Source organism: Taurulus bubalis (genome assembly GCF_910589615.1).
Source record: "Taurulus bubalis genome assembly, chromosome: 16".
Taxonomy (NCBI): Eukaryota; Metazoa; Chordata; class Actinopteri; order Perciformes; family Cottidae; genus Taurulus; species Taurulus bubalis.
The window spans coordinates 4,779,753-4,799,548 of record NC_136604.1 but is presented as its reverse complement, the minus strand read 5'-3'; the positions used below and the strand labels follow the sequence as shown (position 1 = coordinate 4,799,548).

General features: G+C 43.7%; 1 protein-coding gene across 1 annotated transcript in view; it reads right to left on the bottom strand.

Annotated features, from left to right (window-relative positions):
* The window catches only part of pleca (plectin a), a gene marked incomplete at its 5' end in the record, with an annotated part of 99,810 nt that extends 80,378 nt beyond the window's left edge, over positions 1-19,432 (bottom strand). Inside the window, 4 exons of the mRNA XM_079231571.1 lie at positions 9,049-9,262; positions 14,562-14,723; positions 18,562-18,599; positions 19,273-19,432. Of these exons, the coding sequence (XP_079087697.1) occupies positions 9,049-9,262; positions 14,562-14,723; positions 18,562-18,599; positions 19,273-19,432 (574 nt within the window). The remainder of the gene's footprint in view (positions 1-9,048; positions 9,263-14,561; positions 14,724-18,561; positions 18,600-19,272) is intronic.
* Positions 19,433-19,796: the final 364 nt, after the last annotated feature.

Genomic DNA, 19,796 nt, shown 5'->3' with positions numbered 1-19,796 from the left:
GCCAGAGCTCCCCAGCAGGAACGCTGCCCACAGCGACCACGCACAGTAGGCAACCGCATGGGAAGAAAAATGACTACAGTCCGTTGGGACTGGATGGAACGATGCCGTTCCCAGGATAGACACACAGACTGGCACCATTTTCCCTCACTGATAGCCTGCTGTACGTGGGGTGGAAATGGAGCCCACAGTTATAATCTCTGCTTCTATTTCTCACCTATTTTTAACCAGAGATTCAGATGAAAATCTAATCTGCCTCTTGGCAACAATGCCTTGCTTTGATACAGTTACACAAACTACTGATGGCTCCACAAAAAGAGAGCTGCTACTTCACTTATGTCCTACTGTATGAGAGAGCACAGCTGTTCCTGTCAGCCGGGGTCCAAGCCCAAATCACCTCCAGATGTTGCTCTAATTCACCTGCCGTTAATCGCACATTGAGCTCGAGAGTGACACATACAGGCAGCAAAAGTCCTTTAAAATTGTAACTACAACAGCTGTCTTTAATTATAAAAGCAACAGAGTCTGGATTGGAAAGAAATAATGTCCAAAGTAAATACTAATAGGACATCACATGAGGCTCTTATTTTGAGTGCTACATGGGCATGAAGGAAGGATGCTTGAGCATCGGACGACTTGGACATTGTATGACAGCATTGGTCGGGGCATTTCAACAGTTTATCTATTCAAACTTTCCTTTGACACATTTTGCATTACTCTGTTTGGTGCATAAGTAAACCAGCAGAACAGTGTATAAAAAAAAACTGCTTCAACCAGCGGCTTCCTGCAGCACAGATCATGATTCCCTCCCAAGTTTTGCATTGGTCAAATCCAGACTAATGAATAAAGTAAGCAAATGATCTGCAGGGAATATTTTGAGGTTGATCCGGCTTCCTGTGCCTGCTTTCTAAATTGATAAACACCATCAAGTCGTGGCAGTGCTTTTACCCAGACATAATCAGGTGAATGTCCTTCTGATGTGCCGTCTCGCTGGCTGGTAGCTCCTATCACTCACGTAGCTCTGTTGGACCCGTGCCAGTCCACCAAGGGCCAAATGTCTCCCCTCTCTGCTCTCTGTCCACAGTGATTCCCCAGTATGCAAAGGAGGCTGCCAGCTCAGAGAGGAGGACACAAGCTTGTGTTTTATTGTGCGTGACTGCTTAACCTGAAGGCCACAGCCCAGCCTCCTGCATCTCAGAGACATACTTCCTTTAAACTCTCAGAAATCACCACAAAGGAAACGATTGTTATAAAGTGACACTGTATCACGTCCACCAGTCTGAAACTACAATAATAACAAACAGTTGATGCTGAACTTTGTCTAGCAGATGTTTGCAAACGTGTCAGACCACATTTAATGTAAATGTCTAATAATAAACATCCTGTTTCTACATCCCACATAAAGCTTTCTTAAACTAACAGTGCAAATCAATATAAAAAACGGCTATACTCACTAGAGCATGCACTCACTCACACCAAACCTCCAATTCTAACATATTGTCATTTGAGTTATGTACAGTGAACACCACAAAAAGAGGGTGGGGGGGGGGTTGCCGTTACCTTTATACTTTTCCCTGACGTTCTCATAGGCTTGCACATAGTCCTGCTCCTCTGACAGCCGCTGACCTGGGTCAAACATGGGCATGGACATGGCCTGGATGATACTGAGTCGGGAGTTGGGCACCTTCCTCTCTCTTCAAACTTTCCACCCTCTTTGACTCTCTGTCTCCCTGCAGTGCTGATAAAAGCCCTCCTGGCTGTTTGTCCACCTCTCTGTTTGTCCCCACCTTCTTTCTCACCCACACACAGTCACAGCTTTCCCTCTGAAGCTGTAGGTTTCATTCCAGACCACCACCACTCCCCTCCTCAGCTTGAGAAATACCCACACACACATATACTTATCAGAACCTCCTCTTAAAGGCACAGAGGCGTCCGCACACCACACGGAGAGAGATACCAGTTGAGCCAGACCAGCAAATCCCACAAGCGCGCACACACACACACACACACACACACACACACACACACACACACACACACACACACACACACACACACACACACACACACACACACACACACACACACACACACACGGCTACCTCGATGAAAAAACAAATGACGGAGCTGCGTGGGGTTATTTGAGTTCCTGCTGCTGGAGAAACTGGGGCAAGGCACGCTGAGTGGATCCTGAACTATTCACAGCTTTAAAAAAGAACTCCTAGAACACTTACATGGTTCTCTTCAAAGTCACGTCATACTCCCAATACTGAATGACGGCAGATTTTTACGTTTTAATGCCAGAGGACCACACCTCTTGGGTTAAGGACTAAACACTGGGATCACACTGCTCAAAGACAAACAACTCTGAAGTATACTGAAATGTCACAACACATAATAAGGACTTCACAATACTTGCTTCTTATATGCAGTACTGCTTATATGCCAAAACGTAAACTTGTAAATCTGACCTATCAACTTTAACTGCCAAGCTCTGACTTAAGTGTGTGAAACTCAAAATGAATCAGATTCCAGACATTTACAGTGCAAAATACTGTATGAACAGAGTTCAGTTCTTTTAGATCCTGTACTTTAAGGAGTCCACAGTGCCAAGAAAACAGATCTACTATTAGACTCAAAGAGATGACAGAGCCTCTCACATAGAGCAGTGACAATATCAGGTCAGGATGCCAAGAAAAACTCCAGCTACAATGAGATCTTCCCACAAGGAAGTGGTGCTTGGAAGAATTTCTCTCCAAAAGGAAAGGTTCACAGGAAATTTACTGTGAATCACAGTATATTTCCTTATCAACAGTAACATAACTTCTGTTGCCTGGATGATGGTACGGCATTGTTATTGATAGGCAAGCTAAATAGGATTTACATTTTGTTGTTTCTTTTAATGAATTATTTTGTATTCCTGCGTTGCGATCAACATATCTATCCAGGACCACAGACTGTATATAAGAAGTGGACGTCGTCGTGGTTAAGTCACCCGTTGGTTTGTGGACTGACATGTCTCGAGTTTGGCATTTTTTGTCGTCGCCATCTTGGCTTTTTGCAACAACTAGTGATTGGATTGTGACCATATTTGAACTGCGAAGGAGTGACGTAGAGACGCCGTAAACAGCTCTGGTAGCACCCTGTCAATCACCTTGTGGCCCCGTCCTAAAGCAAGGACCATAATTTACTAAATGAACATAATGCTGAGATTGAAGAAGACTTGAAACTAGAGATTGAGACATAAACTCATGTTTACAATGTTTACTGAGGGAATAAATCAAGAGAGGAGTCATTTTCTCAGACTTATATACAACATGACTTATTTTTGCAACCAGAGGACTCGCCCCCTGATGGCCATTAGAGAGAATGCAAGTTTCATGCTCTTCAGCTTTGACTCCACTTTTCAGAACCGGAGCTGTAGGACATGTCTTTTCACAACAGACACTCTGCACTACATTTCAAAATGCTTCATGCATTAACAAATGCCAACAGAAGCAAGTGTTACAGCATCTCATGCAATGTCTGTATGAGCCACGGAGCTTAGGTACCATCTCCAAAATCTGTTGTTGCTCTATTAACAATGTTTGACCATATGCACCATTATAGTCAGAGGAAGCAGAATAGCAGCGTAGCTACACTCTCACTGTTAAAAGCAACACAATTCTGCAAACATCCTTGCAGCCTGAGCACACATGTGTGTGTTATCACTTTCTCATACAGCTGGGAGCTTTTGTTTACTCAGCTTTCAGAGAGAATTAGGAGGATTTCATCAGCATGAAACTGCAAGTTGCAAAATTTGCATCGATAAATTCTTCATGTGAAAAATATTTCAACACTCGGGAGTCACTTGAATAATCAAGTGCAGCGTTGCAACTTTGAGCCTCCCAACTCAGTGTGGTGTTTCTCAACCAGTGAAGTTCTGACAACATATTGTTGTTCATTTCTAATGAGTTAGCATTTTCCACATTTAAACACATGTAAATGTAATACTTGTATAAACCTGTGACCGAAACTAACAAACACTAAACCATAACTCAATGTATATTTATTTGTTTTCCAATAAAGATATCCTTTACAGTTTTACAGACAAAAACATTGTTGTTGATTTTTGTGGAAATATAAAAAGATGGCTAAAATGATGTTGATTTTGTTCAATATAATCATTACTTATGTAGAGTTGTAATAGTTTAGTTTGTCTACATTTGACTGCACATGTATGAAAAGGAAATATTCAATGTGTACATTACAATGCATAAGAGGGATATGATTATTAATAAGGGATATTATGAAGAATATTATGAAGGATGTGTAATTATATGCATATGAAGGTCACTGTATGTTTTTATTACTGTATAATGTTCAGGAGTGAATGGAGTTTTAAAACAAATTGTTATTGCATTTGTTAGGAATGTGTCTTTAAGAAGAAAAAGTAGTTCCCTCGTTCGGTTGGGAGGGGGCGGAGTGAGACATTGATACCGGGAGTGGAACTTCGGTTGCGCGGACTGATTTCGCCAAACCGGAACTTTGTTTGTTGCATCGGATGAAGAAATGACTCCTCCTCTGATAACGTAGGACCAACGGACACATGGAGAATGGATTCAGGTGTTGTGTGGGGGAAGGGATTAACGAATGAGAAGGTATATGCTTTGTGTCTGGAGAATGTATGAACTAACCCGCTCGCAGAAGCACAGGACTTTTTTCCGAACGCGAAGGTAGCAGTAACTATTGGAGGATCTGTGCATCGTTCCATTGTCTGTGAATTTGCGGGAAGTGAGAGGTCCTCGATCGAGACTGTATATGCTCTTCTGTCATAATCTTTTATTAAATAGTTTTTATTATAACTCATTGGATTTTGGACATTTCTCCACACGACCTCCCAGGATTTTTTATCATTATCTTTTACTTATAAGAAATATATGGGAAAAACACCTGTTACTGGACTTCTCAAACTGACTCACATAAAACAGAAGCAATTGATTTGATACAACAAAGCAGGCAATCTGATTTACAAAGCCTGAAAATGCTACCATAAAGCTCCATGTGCAGCCATGAGAGTGTAACTCCAATCACATCATATTGGCCACAACAAAAAGACATTAACATGTATAAACAGTGGCTTGTTTGGATTAAAAGGCAGTTCAACTAACTGCCACCATGAAAAGGTCAGAGAGAAGAGAGTCACCTCACAGAAAATCAAGGAAACTGTGCAAAACACACCACTACGTCAACTCTCATCTTAGCTCTACAGATATCACCAAAGTACAACACAGATGACAACTTGAAAGCTCTGGTGATTTATTTCAAGTTGGTTCTGATTTTGCAAATTGATGGGCAAATGTATGAGTATCTCTCTGCTACAGTATGGATATAAAAAAAAACATCCCACTGCGTTCTCGTCACTGGCCAGAGGGTGGTGTCTCTCAGAGAGAGAGAGACTCACGTTTGCCTCGGTTTGCCTGTCTGACTTTGGCTGCAGGGACTGATTGCGGTGCCAACCGGGCCTCCCGACTATAGACTCTCTGCCCCGGCTTTGCCACCAATTCATGTTCACTGCTAAAAGCAATGACAACAGTAACACAGCAAAGGAAGGATACAGCTGCCCACTCACTATTCATTGACTGCTTTTTGTGTGTTCACTGTTTTGTGTTTGGAAAACTTGTCTGGTTACTTGCTTGCCGGTCGGCAGCCTGAATACTAATCACAGGGTGAAATTATGGCTGGGTATTGCCACTGATTTCCCGAAATCGATTCATAGGATCCCAATTTGATATAGATTCAATTAAGGATATTTTATGGACAAGACTGAGACAGCTTGGATATGAAAGAGATTATCAGAGAACTAATGCTTTAAATTGTACAAAGACCACTCTGACCTGATGCTTAATTAAAAATATTCATGTCTACCGCCTTGCATTGCAAAACGAGAGCTGGTGAAGTAAAACAAATTGCCAAAAACCACACAATTTAATTTTTCTGCAGTCTGAACATTGGCTCTGTCCTGACTCAGCTCAACGTGTTATAACTGTGCACATCTGTAGTTCTATAAGACTAAAAAAAAGGTATTCACAATTCCAAAATGTGGAATCAAATGGTAACACTGCAGACGCTCCACTGCACTTTACCTTTGGATACTGACCTCTAGGGTCCAGCATGTAAACTGCACAGAGCCCTCTGTCCTGGTTCATGAGCATGACTATGATCACAGTACTGGGAAGCACGTAACTGATACTTTTCACCTTACTGTAAAATGGATATGTGTTTATCAGTTAACACCGGGAGTCTTCATTATTTGGAAATGAGACAGGACGAGCCTCGGGAAAGAAACATGGCTAGTAAAAAACATAATTGTAAAAAGAAATAAAACGACTAGAGTCTCAAAGATACCCTTACACACTTCTGACGCAAGCAGCCATGGTGGTCAATAATAGATCCACAATTTAATATTCGGACAAAAAACTGCACAAAGCCCCACGTTGAAAGCAGTTAATCATATATCTGGATCTCTACGAGCAGACCCTGGATGTTTTATCGACTCAGTTAAGAAACTACACCATGACATTTTAAGACTTACGTTTGGCCTTTTCCTGTATATTGAGAATGAATTGAAAAGCGGGAGCAGGACGGCCGGGTAGAAACAGATTGCTGCGGGTGCTTTAAATCGCCTTCGTCGCCGACGGATCGTTCTCTTTTGCGTTACGGAGGTCAGATTGAGTGGTGACAAGATCATTCATAAAGTAAGAGGGCAAGCATCCTCCAGTTTGTGTGCTCACGGTGAAAAGAAATGGATCGTCAAACAAATGGATTGTAGGCCAAATAGATAATAAATGGCAAAGGGATGATACTGTCATACAACGGTGGTTGGAGTTATAATATGTTGTCAAGATATTAGAAAACAACATTGTTTTTTAAGTGCTCCGGGACACCGGCTCTAAGAGATTAAGTATAGATATCTACTTCAGGAGGCAGAACAATCTAAAAGTTACAGAAATGGCAAAACAGGATTCCTGACAAAAGGTATGTGTCTGTTCCATCCCCATCCTGTCTTACAGCCTTGTCTTGTTCTGTGTGGTGAAGGTAAACATTCTTCAGCCATGTTCCTGGATGAAATGTAGTACGATTCACTGGCACTGCAATAACACTGTCCTCCTCTCCCACACTGGGAGTGGGGCATGACACAGCATGAGTCATGGTGCATCCCTCGCTGAGAAACAGGATCACAGATTATTGGCTCACAACCTTTAAAACAACAGACCAAAATCCAGCAAGTCTTTGTGGACACCACTCTGCTCATACGATCACCGTAACACAACAGTCAAACGTGTACAGATGCTTCAAACACTGTAAGGCAGACAACCTGCACCTTCAAATAATTTAAAGAGCAACTGACAGTCCAACACGATTTGGATGTTAGCCGTGATGCTAGCATGGATAGCAAAGCAATGTACTGCTGTGGACGGGGGCAGCAGCAAAACATATTTTAAACACCTAAAAGAAAAATCTATAACAGTATTAGTGTACACTATAATGACTGTAACTGCCAAAGGATTCTGGTGGCTTTGAAGAGAGCATAAATAATGGCTTCAGTTGCCTGACGGCAAGGTGAAACAGTAAAGATATTCTGAACATAGGGTTGGCTTTAACAGATATATATGTTTTAAGTGCTAGTAGTCCTACTTGCCTCTCCAAAAATGCCAAACTATCCCTTTAACCTCATTAGGAATTTTACCCCATGGATAAAATGTAGTTTTTGATCCTCGGTAAGATCATCAAAAATATGAATTAAATTATACTACTTTTTTTATTTTGTAGTGGCTGATAATCTTTAACACATTTCATCTTGGTGTGTATTTCAAACTGATTTCAATTTTCATGGGCATGAACGTCTAGCAATTTGAAAAAGGAAATTAGTGTTTGATTGCATGGCTAGACATAAAGCACCTCATGAGTCCAGTAAATAACTCTCTTAATAACTCACTTGCACATTCATTCAATTAGGCCCATCAGCCCCGTGTGGTTGCTACAAGTTATAACACAGGACTTTCTTTCACCAGCACTGTGTGTTTTTTGTTTTTAACACAATCACTCTGTACTGACGTCAGCAGAGCAATTGTCGAGTTAAAGTTGTCTGATCACTAAACAGAGCTTTGGTTAGAAAGCCCTGTTTATTGATCAAAAACCGTGATACAGTTCCACTGGCATCATATTTAGTATCTGCCAACACTGCCAGCCTCTCAAACGGTCTCCATTTGTTCTGAGATAAAGCTGCAGCTCCGGCCTTGTGCACATGCGTCTCACAAGGCTAATGAATTATGGAAGAGTTCAATGAGAAAACATTGATACAGTCGCCTTTATCTACTATTTCATCCTACTCACGTATAGAGGCACATTGGTTATGACAGGAAGTCATGAGAAGAATATTAAAGTCAAAATGTTAAACTCCTGAAGTAAATCAACCAGCTGCAGAAGAAGGAGTCCTTCAATCCGGCTGCTGCTAATGTGTGTGCAGAGACAATAACAAGCAATCATACAATACTGCTGCAGTACCCCACCCCATCAAATCAATAGCCGGTGAGACGACCAGGGAGAGTGGAGGAGAACGAGGTCGGTGTTGCCGTTTGTGGTCCAAAGAGATAGTATGGACTCAACACACACCACAGGAAGTGCTGAGGCAGTGAGTCACATCTTCTGAGCCCTGCCTCTGTGCTAGGATGGCAAACAGAGGTGGAGGAGCTGTAGAGCCCTACGAGTAGGTTAAACCCCTCCCATGGGAACTAAATGAGTATAATGAGATGATAATAATACCGTTACGCAATATATCTCTTTCAACTGCCTATAAGAGTCTCGGAGGTAAAGTATTATGCTAACTTCAGTACAGGTCAGAAGTGTAAATTCAGTCAGTGTTAGCAGGAGTGAAAAAGCAGTTAGAAAATCCGATTACAGCAGGAACATGAAGAAAAAAATTAGGTTAATCTTAACTAGAGTTGTCTTTCAACACATCCCCCTGAACAGACAATGTTGCCTCCATTTTCATCTGTTCTGTGCAAGTACCTGCGATGCGGATGACGGCCCTCTCTGCTGCATCCAGCACATCTCCAGAGGCCGACTTGGAGCGCTTCATGCGATGGTGTTTGGGCAGGTTCCAGGGCAGCGTGTCCCCGGGGGACGGAGAGTAATTTAAGGAACTCAGATCGCTGGAGGTCTCCTCTGACGCGGCCCTGACCAGAGGCCTCCTCTTGGGCTTGTCCTTCGCCTCCTCCATTGTCTGGATGGACATAGTGAGAAGAACAGGATAAACATGGTGTCAGTAAGAGAAAAGAAAAAAACTTTTTCAAAACAGAAAAGAGACTGTCTCTGTAATTCCTGCAATCTATTCTGTGTTGTTATGGGCCAGGTTTACTTTTCTAGAAAGCTACTTGGGAACTGTACGCGTTTAATTGTTTCTTCATAACATCAAACCTCTACAAAAGTATAATATTTTAAACTTTGACCCAAATACAAAGCCAGATTTTGCTACTTTTTTGAAGGTAAGAAAAAAAACGAATTAACTATTTAAGACAGACTTATTGAATCTAACATCATCCTGGTTGTACAATTAAGGTAACTACAGGAAAACCAAATTCAAAGAACTAAGTTAACGCTAAAGCTACAGTTAACATGGCAAACTACTGGTCTTTCGAGTAATGGGTTATAGTTGACCCTCTTGGAGAGCTAACTAGCTAACATGCTAGGTTGAATTCAGCCGTTTGGCAGTTAACAACTGCACTAGTAACTTTTAACAGACTTTTCCTCGTTACGTTTTTCAGTCATGCTTTTCATACTATCTTCTGGTATGTTTTTTGAAAGGAGTCGCTACATTCAGGGACCGCCAAAGTACCCCCTACTACTCGTTAGCTAACTTTACCGCTAGCCATCTTTGCGGACTCACCACCCTCCAGCGGGTCTTTCTCGGACACCTTCTTATATCGTCGCCCTCTGACAAACAATTCTGTAAAGTCCATTTCGCGGTTGAGACTTTGGGCTTCGGCTTATTAATAGTACATTTTCTCCGTAGCAGCAAACGTTATAACGTTAATATTAGACGGGACGAGCTATGTTAACCTTGAAACGCCTCTAATTAACCTAACTCTGGAAACACCTGTTAACGGTCGGGCCCGGCATGAGTCGCTAGCTTAACGTCGGGCTAAAAACAACCCATAATGCACCGCTCGCTGGACAAACAACAGACTCACTTTAAGAAACAAGTAAACTCAGGTGTAATATAATCCATTCATAAAATGAACAGCAGTTTAATTAAAATGTCTGGTCCTATAATATAGTATGACTTGATAATTTCCAGAATTAAACATCATCTGATATACCGCCTGCAGACAAGAGGGTTTTAAATAGCCTCTTTCGTGTTTGATGTCAGTGATTAAACAATATTCTGGAGCCGGACCATATGATTGCAAGCTGAACTGTGATTTGAATAAAACAAGAATTCCACAGTATAAATGTATCACAATATGGCTAAAGTATACACCAACAACAAAAATCACACATAAAATAATTAAATTGATGCACAGGGAAGGCGATCCACTGATATGCAGACAAAAGTCTTCTACAGTCATCTGAGAATGATTAACATGGGCAAGTCATATGATCACAAACAGTGAATATGTTGATGTATCTAACTGTTAGCCCTATTTGGAGAATCTATTTTGACCTACGGTTTATGTGTAGTACAGGACATACGCACAGTGCTGCAGCCCGACACCGCTGCTAGCAGCAGGCAGGTGCTGATGCTGGTGCTGATGCTGGTGCTGATGCTGATGCACTGTACAAACGTCACCACGCTCCCAGCTTCTTTTTCAGCTGAGTCACCATCCGGCACTCAGGATGCTCCCTACAGGGGCGGGCTACTTACTGGTTGTTGTTGTTATAGAAATACTGTACTGCAACACTATTCATTTCTTAAAGTGTCACTACATCTTTATCTAAGGCAGCTCAAACCAGAGCACAGCAAACAAAAAATAGGCTATTTTAGGAATGAAGGAAGAGTGATATTGAACATTATTACACGACATTGTGAGCTTACGTCATACCTCCATGTGTCACACTAATTGCAGCGTTATAGCAGCGTTTTCCTCTGAAGGTAGAGCATCAACACAAGCTACGGTCCTGTGGAAGTTCATTGACTGATCTTCATGGACACGTGGGCATCTCACTAATAGTTAACTGGTCAGCTACTTTAGGGTTCAGATCGGCTTCTGTGGATTCAGTCTCGTGTGCAATACAAGATACTGTAGTATACTTCAGACTGAGTTGTATGAGAGGCTGGAGCCACTACAGTGAGAGAGACTGTTAAAAATTCATAGCATCTAAAATAGATCTCATGCACGGCAAGAGAGCGTATTGCCTCGAGGCTCCGCTGAAAGTGAGCACACAGCCTCAATATATACAGACTCCTTTAGGAAGGCAGCTGCTTTGACTTTAAGACAATGAATACACCTGATAATCCTCTCCAGGGACTTCACTCCATCTCCCTCTCACACTTATTCAGGCTGCCACTGAAGCTGAAAGCGTCAGGGTTGACCAGGCAACCACAGGAGCCGCAGAGAGAATGCGCCTGGAACTGCAGGACTTGGACTTGGAAGAAAGTTACGGTGTGGGAATGGAGACTGACAGCTGACTGAGGCTCTCCATCTCCATCTCTCTCTCTGTCTGTCTGCACCTCTCGAAACTGTCATATATGGTTGGATCTGTTGAACCCGTCATGTCTGGATCCTTCTCCCTAAATTGCACCCTCTGAGCTGCGCTGCATCGCCGCCACACCTGAAATCCGGCTCGTTGACCTGAGCCGCAGCGATGAGACACCCGAGTGGTGCACCTGCTGCAAAATGCAAAGAAAAAAACAAAAACTACTACACTAAAATAAATATTAAAATATTGTTCTCACATAGGTGATGGGTGATAGGTGATAATTTCTGCAGTTATTTGTCAATGGCACTAAAATCATGTGATCGTCGGCGATGCGGCAAAACACGAATTGTGTGAATATTTGTTCCTGCTTTACTCACGCCGAAGATATCCAGGATGACGTCCCGTTTGGGTTCAAGATGAATGAAAAATCAAAAGAAGAAAATCTGTCTCCTGCAGTGGAGGTGATGATTCGTCCCAGTTAGATCCGTTCAAACTTGCAGACGCGTCATCCTCACACAGCCGCATGCGGGAGTCGCGCCCGCGTCACTGCGGTGTCCCGGACCGTGCGGAACGTTCAGCCGGTCAGACCTAGACTGATCGGGGCCGACGGGACCGATCTTCTCCCACAGCTCGCATTACCTCCCTCGCGAGTCCAAACGGCGAAGTTGTTTCCCGAACAGCAAACAGGGCGCGCAGAGGACGCGAGAGGAGCCGAGGTCCAGGTCGCACGCTCGGCGCGCGCGCACGAGAGACCGAGCGCAGAGCAGGTAGACGCAGCGCGCGGAGGCAGCGGCTTCTTCATATCACCATCACCAGAGTGATTTCACGTAAAGCTTATGGAGAAATATATGATGCCAACACGTATCATGTTTCCCGTGTTGCTCATTTATGATTAGTACATCATAAATCTATCTTTCCTTTAACTGCACCTTCAGGATGCTGTGACACGAGGATTCTGCTGAGCTCAGCATCCTTATGCGGAAACAGATGGGCTGCTGTGATAGTAAACACTGAGATTGCATAGGGGAATAGCTTGTTGTTGTTGTTGTTGTTGTTGTTGTTGTTGTTGTGTTCGGCTGTGGTCAAAACTATGTTGACTTTTCCCTCTTTATATTGCAATTTATTGAAAAAAAAAGATGTTTTGGGTTTAAATGGAACAAAGTTAACAATAATTTGGGACAAATGTCTTCAGTTCTGACAGAACCTTGCTATAGCATGTCTCCATGGCAACTGAATAACTACGCCCACAGAAAAAGGCCATAATGTGATTGAAAGCTCTGGAGCTGCACTGTCACCATGTGTTGAGATGTTTTCCCATCAAGTTAAAATACACATTTTGACGTATAAAGGTAGCGGTCTACCAAAATGTGGGCCACCAAATGCTTCCTCAGTAATTCATGTTGGATTGACTGAGGTATGTTGAAGAAAAAGACTTCAAGAAATCCAGTTCATCCTGTACTGTATTCTATGTGCGTGTCTGACCTCCGCCTGCTCTTTCAGATCATACAAATATGAACGTATTTTTGCTTGTTTGTAACTTTTTGCCTCATGAGCTGTTTCAGCGTTTCTCCTCCGCTCCAGGCCGAGCTGTAAGGAGTCCAATTAAAAGCCGTCATGCTGAGCTGTTACGCAATCACAGAGACGTGAGTGAAGGGGTCACTCGTTTGTTCATTAGCAGTTCTCCCCCTACTTGTGTCGGGTGGATCAAAGGGGCACAGAGGAGTCCCTCTCTTGTATTCAGAGAGGATGCTATCAGGTCTGAACCCCATCCGATCTGAACCCCATCCGATCTGAACCCCATCAGGTCTGAACCCCATCAGGTCTGAACCCCATCCGGTCTGAACCCTATCATGTCTGAACCCCATCAGGTCTGAACCCTATCAGGTCTGAACCCCATCAGGTCTGAACCCCATCAGGTCTGAACCCCATCAGGTCTGAACCCCATCAGGTCTGAACCAGCAGCCTCTCCACCGTGCTGGAGGGTCAAACTGATCAACCAATGCTTCATGAAGCAGAGAGGAAGGTGAAGGAAGGTGCAGGTCACTTTAGATTTAATCACTGAGGAAAATCATTATGAATGATAATAATATAATAACAATTATGTTTTTTTTTTTAAATCAACAAAATAAATCTACAAATATTCTTGCTCTGGAATACTATTCAAGCCAATATTATTTCAATAAATAAATACAGAAATAAATAAAGAAGCTTTTGAAAATAAATCTAGAAATAAATATATAAATGTAAATATAGATAAACATTTAATTACTTTTGGTTCATAATGACACATTTATTTATTTTAGGATTCACTTCATAGGCATGTTTATTTATTTATGTATTTATTTATTCATTTATTTAATAAAATATTCCATACTGCTCCTCATACGCGTGTACTTGTCTCTTATATATATATATATATATATATATATATATATATATATATATATATATATATATATATATATAAAATGGATGTGTTCACCGACATATGATACTCAAAGTTACACCAAACTAAGACATTAGTATGCACACTAAGAAAAACATTTCATATTTCCGGGCCCCTGATGGGTCAAAATCTTCCTTTTGCCTCCGTAGCCACATACATACATGCACTATACAATATTTGCCAAAAGGAGCTGACCTTTCCATTTCTTTAGGTACCCACTCATAAATCATCCCCATCAAGTGAACTACAAATGTTTAAATCAACAATTTATGCCCTTTATGTTTAGAACAGCTGACTCAGAACCCAGTGAACAGACTCCAACTTAAATAGTTGTAATTAAAAACAGCCTGATGAAAGCAGACTGAGTGGAGGGAGAGGTCCTGACCGGCCAGGAAACGAGGCCTTAGACGACACCCAGGGGAGAAACATTCCTCACCTTCTGCGATCTCAGGGCCGTCACCGTTTCCACGGTGACTCTCAGAGGTCGTCTCTTCCTCTTCCTGAGAGCCTCCTGTCCCCGAGCCTCAGGCTGCTTCACCACGGCATCCTCTGACTGGGCACCAGCAGCAGCTGGCTTCTCTTTGGGCTTCCTCTTCCTCTGAAATGACAAAGATATTGGTTTTAAAACATTATTCAAATCACAGCAGAGTTGTCCCTTCTGTATCAGCTTCAAGCAGCTGCCTCTCTCACATTCAGATTATTATTCGTTTCAGAGTTACGTCCCACATGGAACCAATTTTTATTTCCACATTAAGGCTCATTTTTCAATGTTTGCTTTGAGTAAAATCCACTAATGACACAGCAGCCCCTGATATCTGGCGCGCACACTGAGCCGGACAAAAGCCTCCTCATTCACAGGCCGCTGATCGTGATCCACGCTGTCAGGTAAACAAATGGGTTTTGTTTTTCCTGCCACTCAAAGCGTCAAATGAGGTTTTTGCAACCAAGTGAAGAATTTTTTGTGTGATTGAACGGCAACTCAGTTAAGAGACATTCTTACTTGACATCCTGATTATAGCTCTTTACAGAGCCTCTCTGCTGAATTTTAAGACCATAAATCCGACGTGTCAAAGTTCTTACACAGTGGTGGAATGGAACTCACATTTTCTTAAGTACAATTTAACAGGTACTTGTACTGTACTTGAGTATTTCCATTTTCTGCTACTTTATACTGTCACACCGCTACACTTCAGAGGGAAATATTGCTTGTTTTACACCACTAAATGTATTTTACTTGGCAAATTCAGATCAATAACCGAAAAATAGGATCAACAAATAATGTATATATTAAAATAAATATATGTAAATAAATGTATAAATAAATAAATATATATATACACAAGCTGCAATATTGGAGTAATCGACGTCTTATTGCAACACTGAATATAATCAAGAATAATAAAACAAACATTATTCTAGAACGGGCCTTTCTGCATGAGCAGCTTTACTTTTTAAGTCTGTTTTGATGCTATAATACCTTTGCACTTACTCCAATTCGATTTGCTATATGATTTATACACTGTGCTTTTACTTGATACATTTTTTGTCTCACAGCCTGACTTGTGGGAGGAGTCATTACCCTCAATCACTTCCTTATCTCATCATCACGCAGCAATCGTCAGTTAAGAGTTTGAAGGCATGTATGTGCTTTGTTTTTTAAAGGATGGATCACAGCTTCAGAAACACAGCTTCAAAGTTTAATTGCTTTGAGCTCTCAGGGCCACCGTACCTTTCGTTTGCTAGGAATTAAAACTATGAAAAAGAATGCGTGGGTGACATTTCCATTGTGCAAAAACAACAAATCCTTTCTTTCATGCACATGCCATCATAATGAAATCCTTCACATGTCACAGACGGACGTGGAAGTCCTTTCTTGCCACAATGAGAGCAATGTGTTCTCCACAGTCGTCTACTTTGAAATTTGGGGACAAAGACTTCTCTTTTTTTATTCGCCAGCGTGGAGGCATTTGTCTTCTGTGCGATTCCAAACAGACACCGACAGACTAAATAGTTCCCTTCGGCAGACCGAGACCTCGCATGTCTCTTTGTCCGCACTGTGGACGCAGCGGGAGAAAATGGACCTCTGCTTGGCGGGTCGGTGCCAAGCGGACAAAGGGCATCCCTCACGGAGGCCTTTTTAGAGAGCCTCACAATGGCAGCTCAGTGCTTCTCCACTGTGCGACAACACTCAGAGTGACGGTGCCAAGACACACGGAGCGAGGCCCGGACGGAGCAAGGCCCGGACGGAGCGAGACCCGGACGGAGCGAGGCCCGGACGGAGCAAGACCCGGACGGAGCGAGGCCCGGACGGAGCGAGGCCCGGACGGAGCAAGACCCGGACGGAGCGAGGCCCGGACGGAGCGAGGCCCGGACGGAGCAAGACCCGGACGGAGCGAGGCCCGGACGGAGCAAGACCCGGACGGAGCGAGGCCCGGACGGAGCTCCATGTAGACGGAGCGAGGCCCAGAGGGAGTGAGGCCCGGACGGAGCGAGGCCCAGATGGAGCGAGGGCCCGGACGGAGCGAGACCCGGATGGAGCTCCATGTAGACGGGGCGAGGCCCGGAGGGAGTGAGGCCCAGAGGGAGTGAGGCCCGGATGGAGCGAGGGCCCGGACGGAGCTCCATGTAGACAGAGCGAGGCCCGGACGGAGCTCCATGTAGACGGAGCGAGGCCCCGACGGAGGCACATCTCTCCGTAGAACACGGCCCACTCGCAAGATGCTCGGGGGGTTCGTGATAAAGCTCCAGAGATGTTTATGACAGCACATATAGATCATATGGTAAGGATGTGAACAGCGAGATGGAGGCTGAGGCTGAGGAGGGTCCGTTAAATAGGTGCATTGCATTTATATCGCATGGCTTGTGCGCCACACAAACTGGAGTAGGAGTCGCATGTCTGGGACTCTGAGTGAGAACAATGTCCTTTGTTTTGAAAGTTAAAGCCAGTTCCTCTTTGTATTTATAAAAGAAACAGTGTGGCTCTGCTGGAAACATTAAACGCATCACTTCCCCTTAATAATTAAATGGAACATGAAATGTAAAAACAGGACACATGCAGGTTGAATCACTCGCTACACGAGCAACAAATGGTTTTAGTCGTACTACTAGCCAGCAGTGTGTTTTTTTCCGCTAGCTCCACCATGTGGTCCACATTGTTTTTATTGGTTTGCCATGTAATCTGGTTCAGACATTTGTGTTCCCATCAGGACAAATTGTTTGGGCTCTCCGTGTAGTGCCACTCACGGGTCAAAGTATTTATCGGTGAACACTTTAGACTCCCAAACTTCCTGACAGCCCCGGCTATACTATGCTAACTAGCAAAGTTAGCATGCTAAGGCCAACTAACTAGCATGGTAAACGTTACACCTGCTGAACATCGCCATGCTAGCATCTAGCGTTGCTACAGTGAACACAAGTGTTAACATTAGCATTCTGCCATTAGGTAGGTGTACTATTTAAAAATGAGTGTTATTTACACTTCATTGTGTTTTGGACAAATAGTTCAACACATTCTCAACGCTTGACAAAGATGTGTTGGCAGTTTGATAATTAAAAAAAGGTGCAGTGTGCAGGATGTGGCGCCATCTAGCGGTGAGGTGGCAGATTGCAACCGGTTGAAATGTCTCCCGCGCGAGTGGTGACGCAAGACGGAGGCCGTTTCTCAAAGTACACAAGTCCGTACTTGGTATTGAGAAATGGCCGGAGGGAGTTTTTCTCGGTTTTCCGACCATGGTCTGAAAGTCAAAGCAGGTTGGTTGGTCCCTTCTGAGCTACTGTAGAAACATGGCCGCCGGCTGTATGAAGAGGACCCACACCCCATGTAGATATAAACGGCTCAATCTAAGGAAACGCCAACATGGTTCTTACTTTCAGGTGATTTTACACTTAAGAAGCTACTAGTATTATACTCTATTTCTGCCAATAGATCCCCTAAATGCGACTCACTGTTCCTTTAAGTGCTGCTGACCTGCTTTTAAGAACTCATTCAAAGTATTTCAAAGCCTCAAATGAAGACCGGTTGATTGAAAACTGAAGTTGCATTTTCACAGCAACACCAATCAAGGCCGACTCCACCCGGTGCTTTGTGATTTAAAACCTGAAGGTCCTCTCAAAAGAGGTCTCAAATTCACGTTTTTTTGTCCCATATTGGAAGAAGCCTATAATAATAATGTCACAGCATTAAATAAAAATGGTTTAGTACGAGCAGTAATGAAGCCTGCCGGTTCTTGTGAGTTCCTCTGGTTGTTTGAAACTGGAGCAAAGTGCAGGTGAACGAGGACCTCTGGAGTCTGAAGGGGGCGCTACAAGCTGATGTGCGGCACTGAGGAGGACTTCATAGCGGTTACACAGGAATGTGAGGCACGAGGTGTTCACACTTTTAGTGCAAATGAAGGAGTTCTTTAAAATGGTTGTTCTCATGAGACGTATTCTCTCACCTGGGTTGGAGCTTTGGATTTGGAGGGCTTTGCCATCACTGTATGGGGAAAACAACAACAATCAAATATTACTTGAGGCAGAAGAATATAGGAACAAAAAATAAGTTGATCATCATTATCTTAACGACTGTCATGGAGTGGCATTTCTTTAACACTGTGTAGTGCAGCCGAGGTGACGAGTCGAGATTCCCTGCAAATATCCTGCAGTGACACCACGTTCCCATCATCACCTCATATTCATGACATGTCATTAAGCTCACATACTGGAGTGGGGGTTAATGTGTAGTTTCACATTATTAGTCAAACACAAAGTATGCCTGCGGTGGCTCAAGGGAGCGTCCTAAAAAATAAAGATGTTTTACTGCACTAAACGGAGTGAAAGACCCATTGTACGCGCTCACATGGACAAACGCACATGTGAGCTGTATTCAGAAACGGAGGCGGAGCCAACACGAGCTGGGACATTTCTGGAAAATGTGCTGGCTTGGAAAGGAAAACACTAACAATTTGTAATTACTGGACTTGGAGAGAGCGAGAGCGAGAGAGAGAGAGAGCGAGACAGAGAGCGAGAAAGTTTGTGTGTGTGTGTGTGTGTGTGTTCCTCCCTATGAAACAGAGCCTGAGCTGAACCTAAACCTTCACAGACAGCAGCGTCAGTCTCAGGCCTCCACACACACCTCCAGAGAGGGGGAGGCTCGAGGGCCCACCTACCTGCCAGGTACCGCTCCAGGGAGGACGAGGATCTCTGGTTCCAACTGTAGCAGCAGAAGAAGAAGAGCCAGACCAGGAGGGTGGCCAGCACCAGAGCTAGGACCCAGAGGAGCCGGGCCACAGATGGGTCGGTGACAGCCCAGGCCATCAGGGAGTCCATGCCGGGGGCTTGGCGAGCGCGCTTTTCTCCACCGGCAGAGCCTTGCTGTCCACCTCGGTCAGATTCCCTCTGCAGCGGAGCTCGTGAATGTGGGGTTGTTCGGCGGGGCCGGTTCCTGTCCTCTCGGGGCGGCCACGGTGCCTACAGCAGCAGGAAGCAGCAGCAGCAGCAGCAGCCAGAGCAAAGGCAACCACAGATGGATACCAGCTGTTCCAGAAGGGAGCCGCACACAGACCTCAGGCCCACGTCAGCTCTGGAGAGAGAACGTATGTGTGTGTATGTGTGTGTGTGTGTGTGTTGTGTGTTGATCTTGAGTCCTGGAAAAGTGTGTGTGGAGTTTGGAGGAGTGGCCAGGCTTAACTGT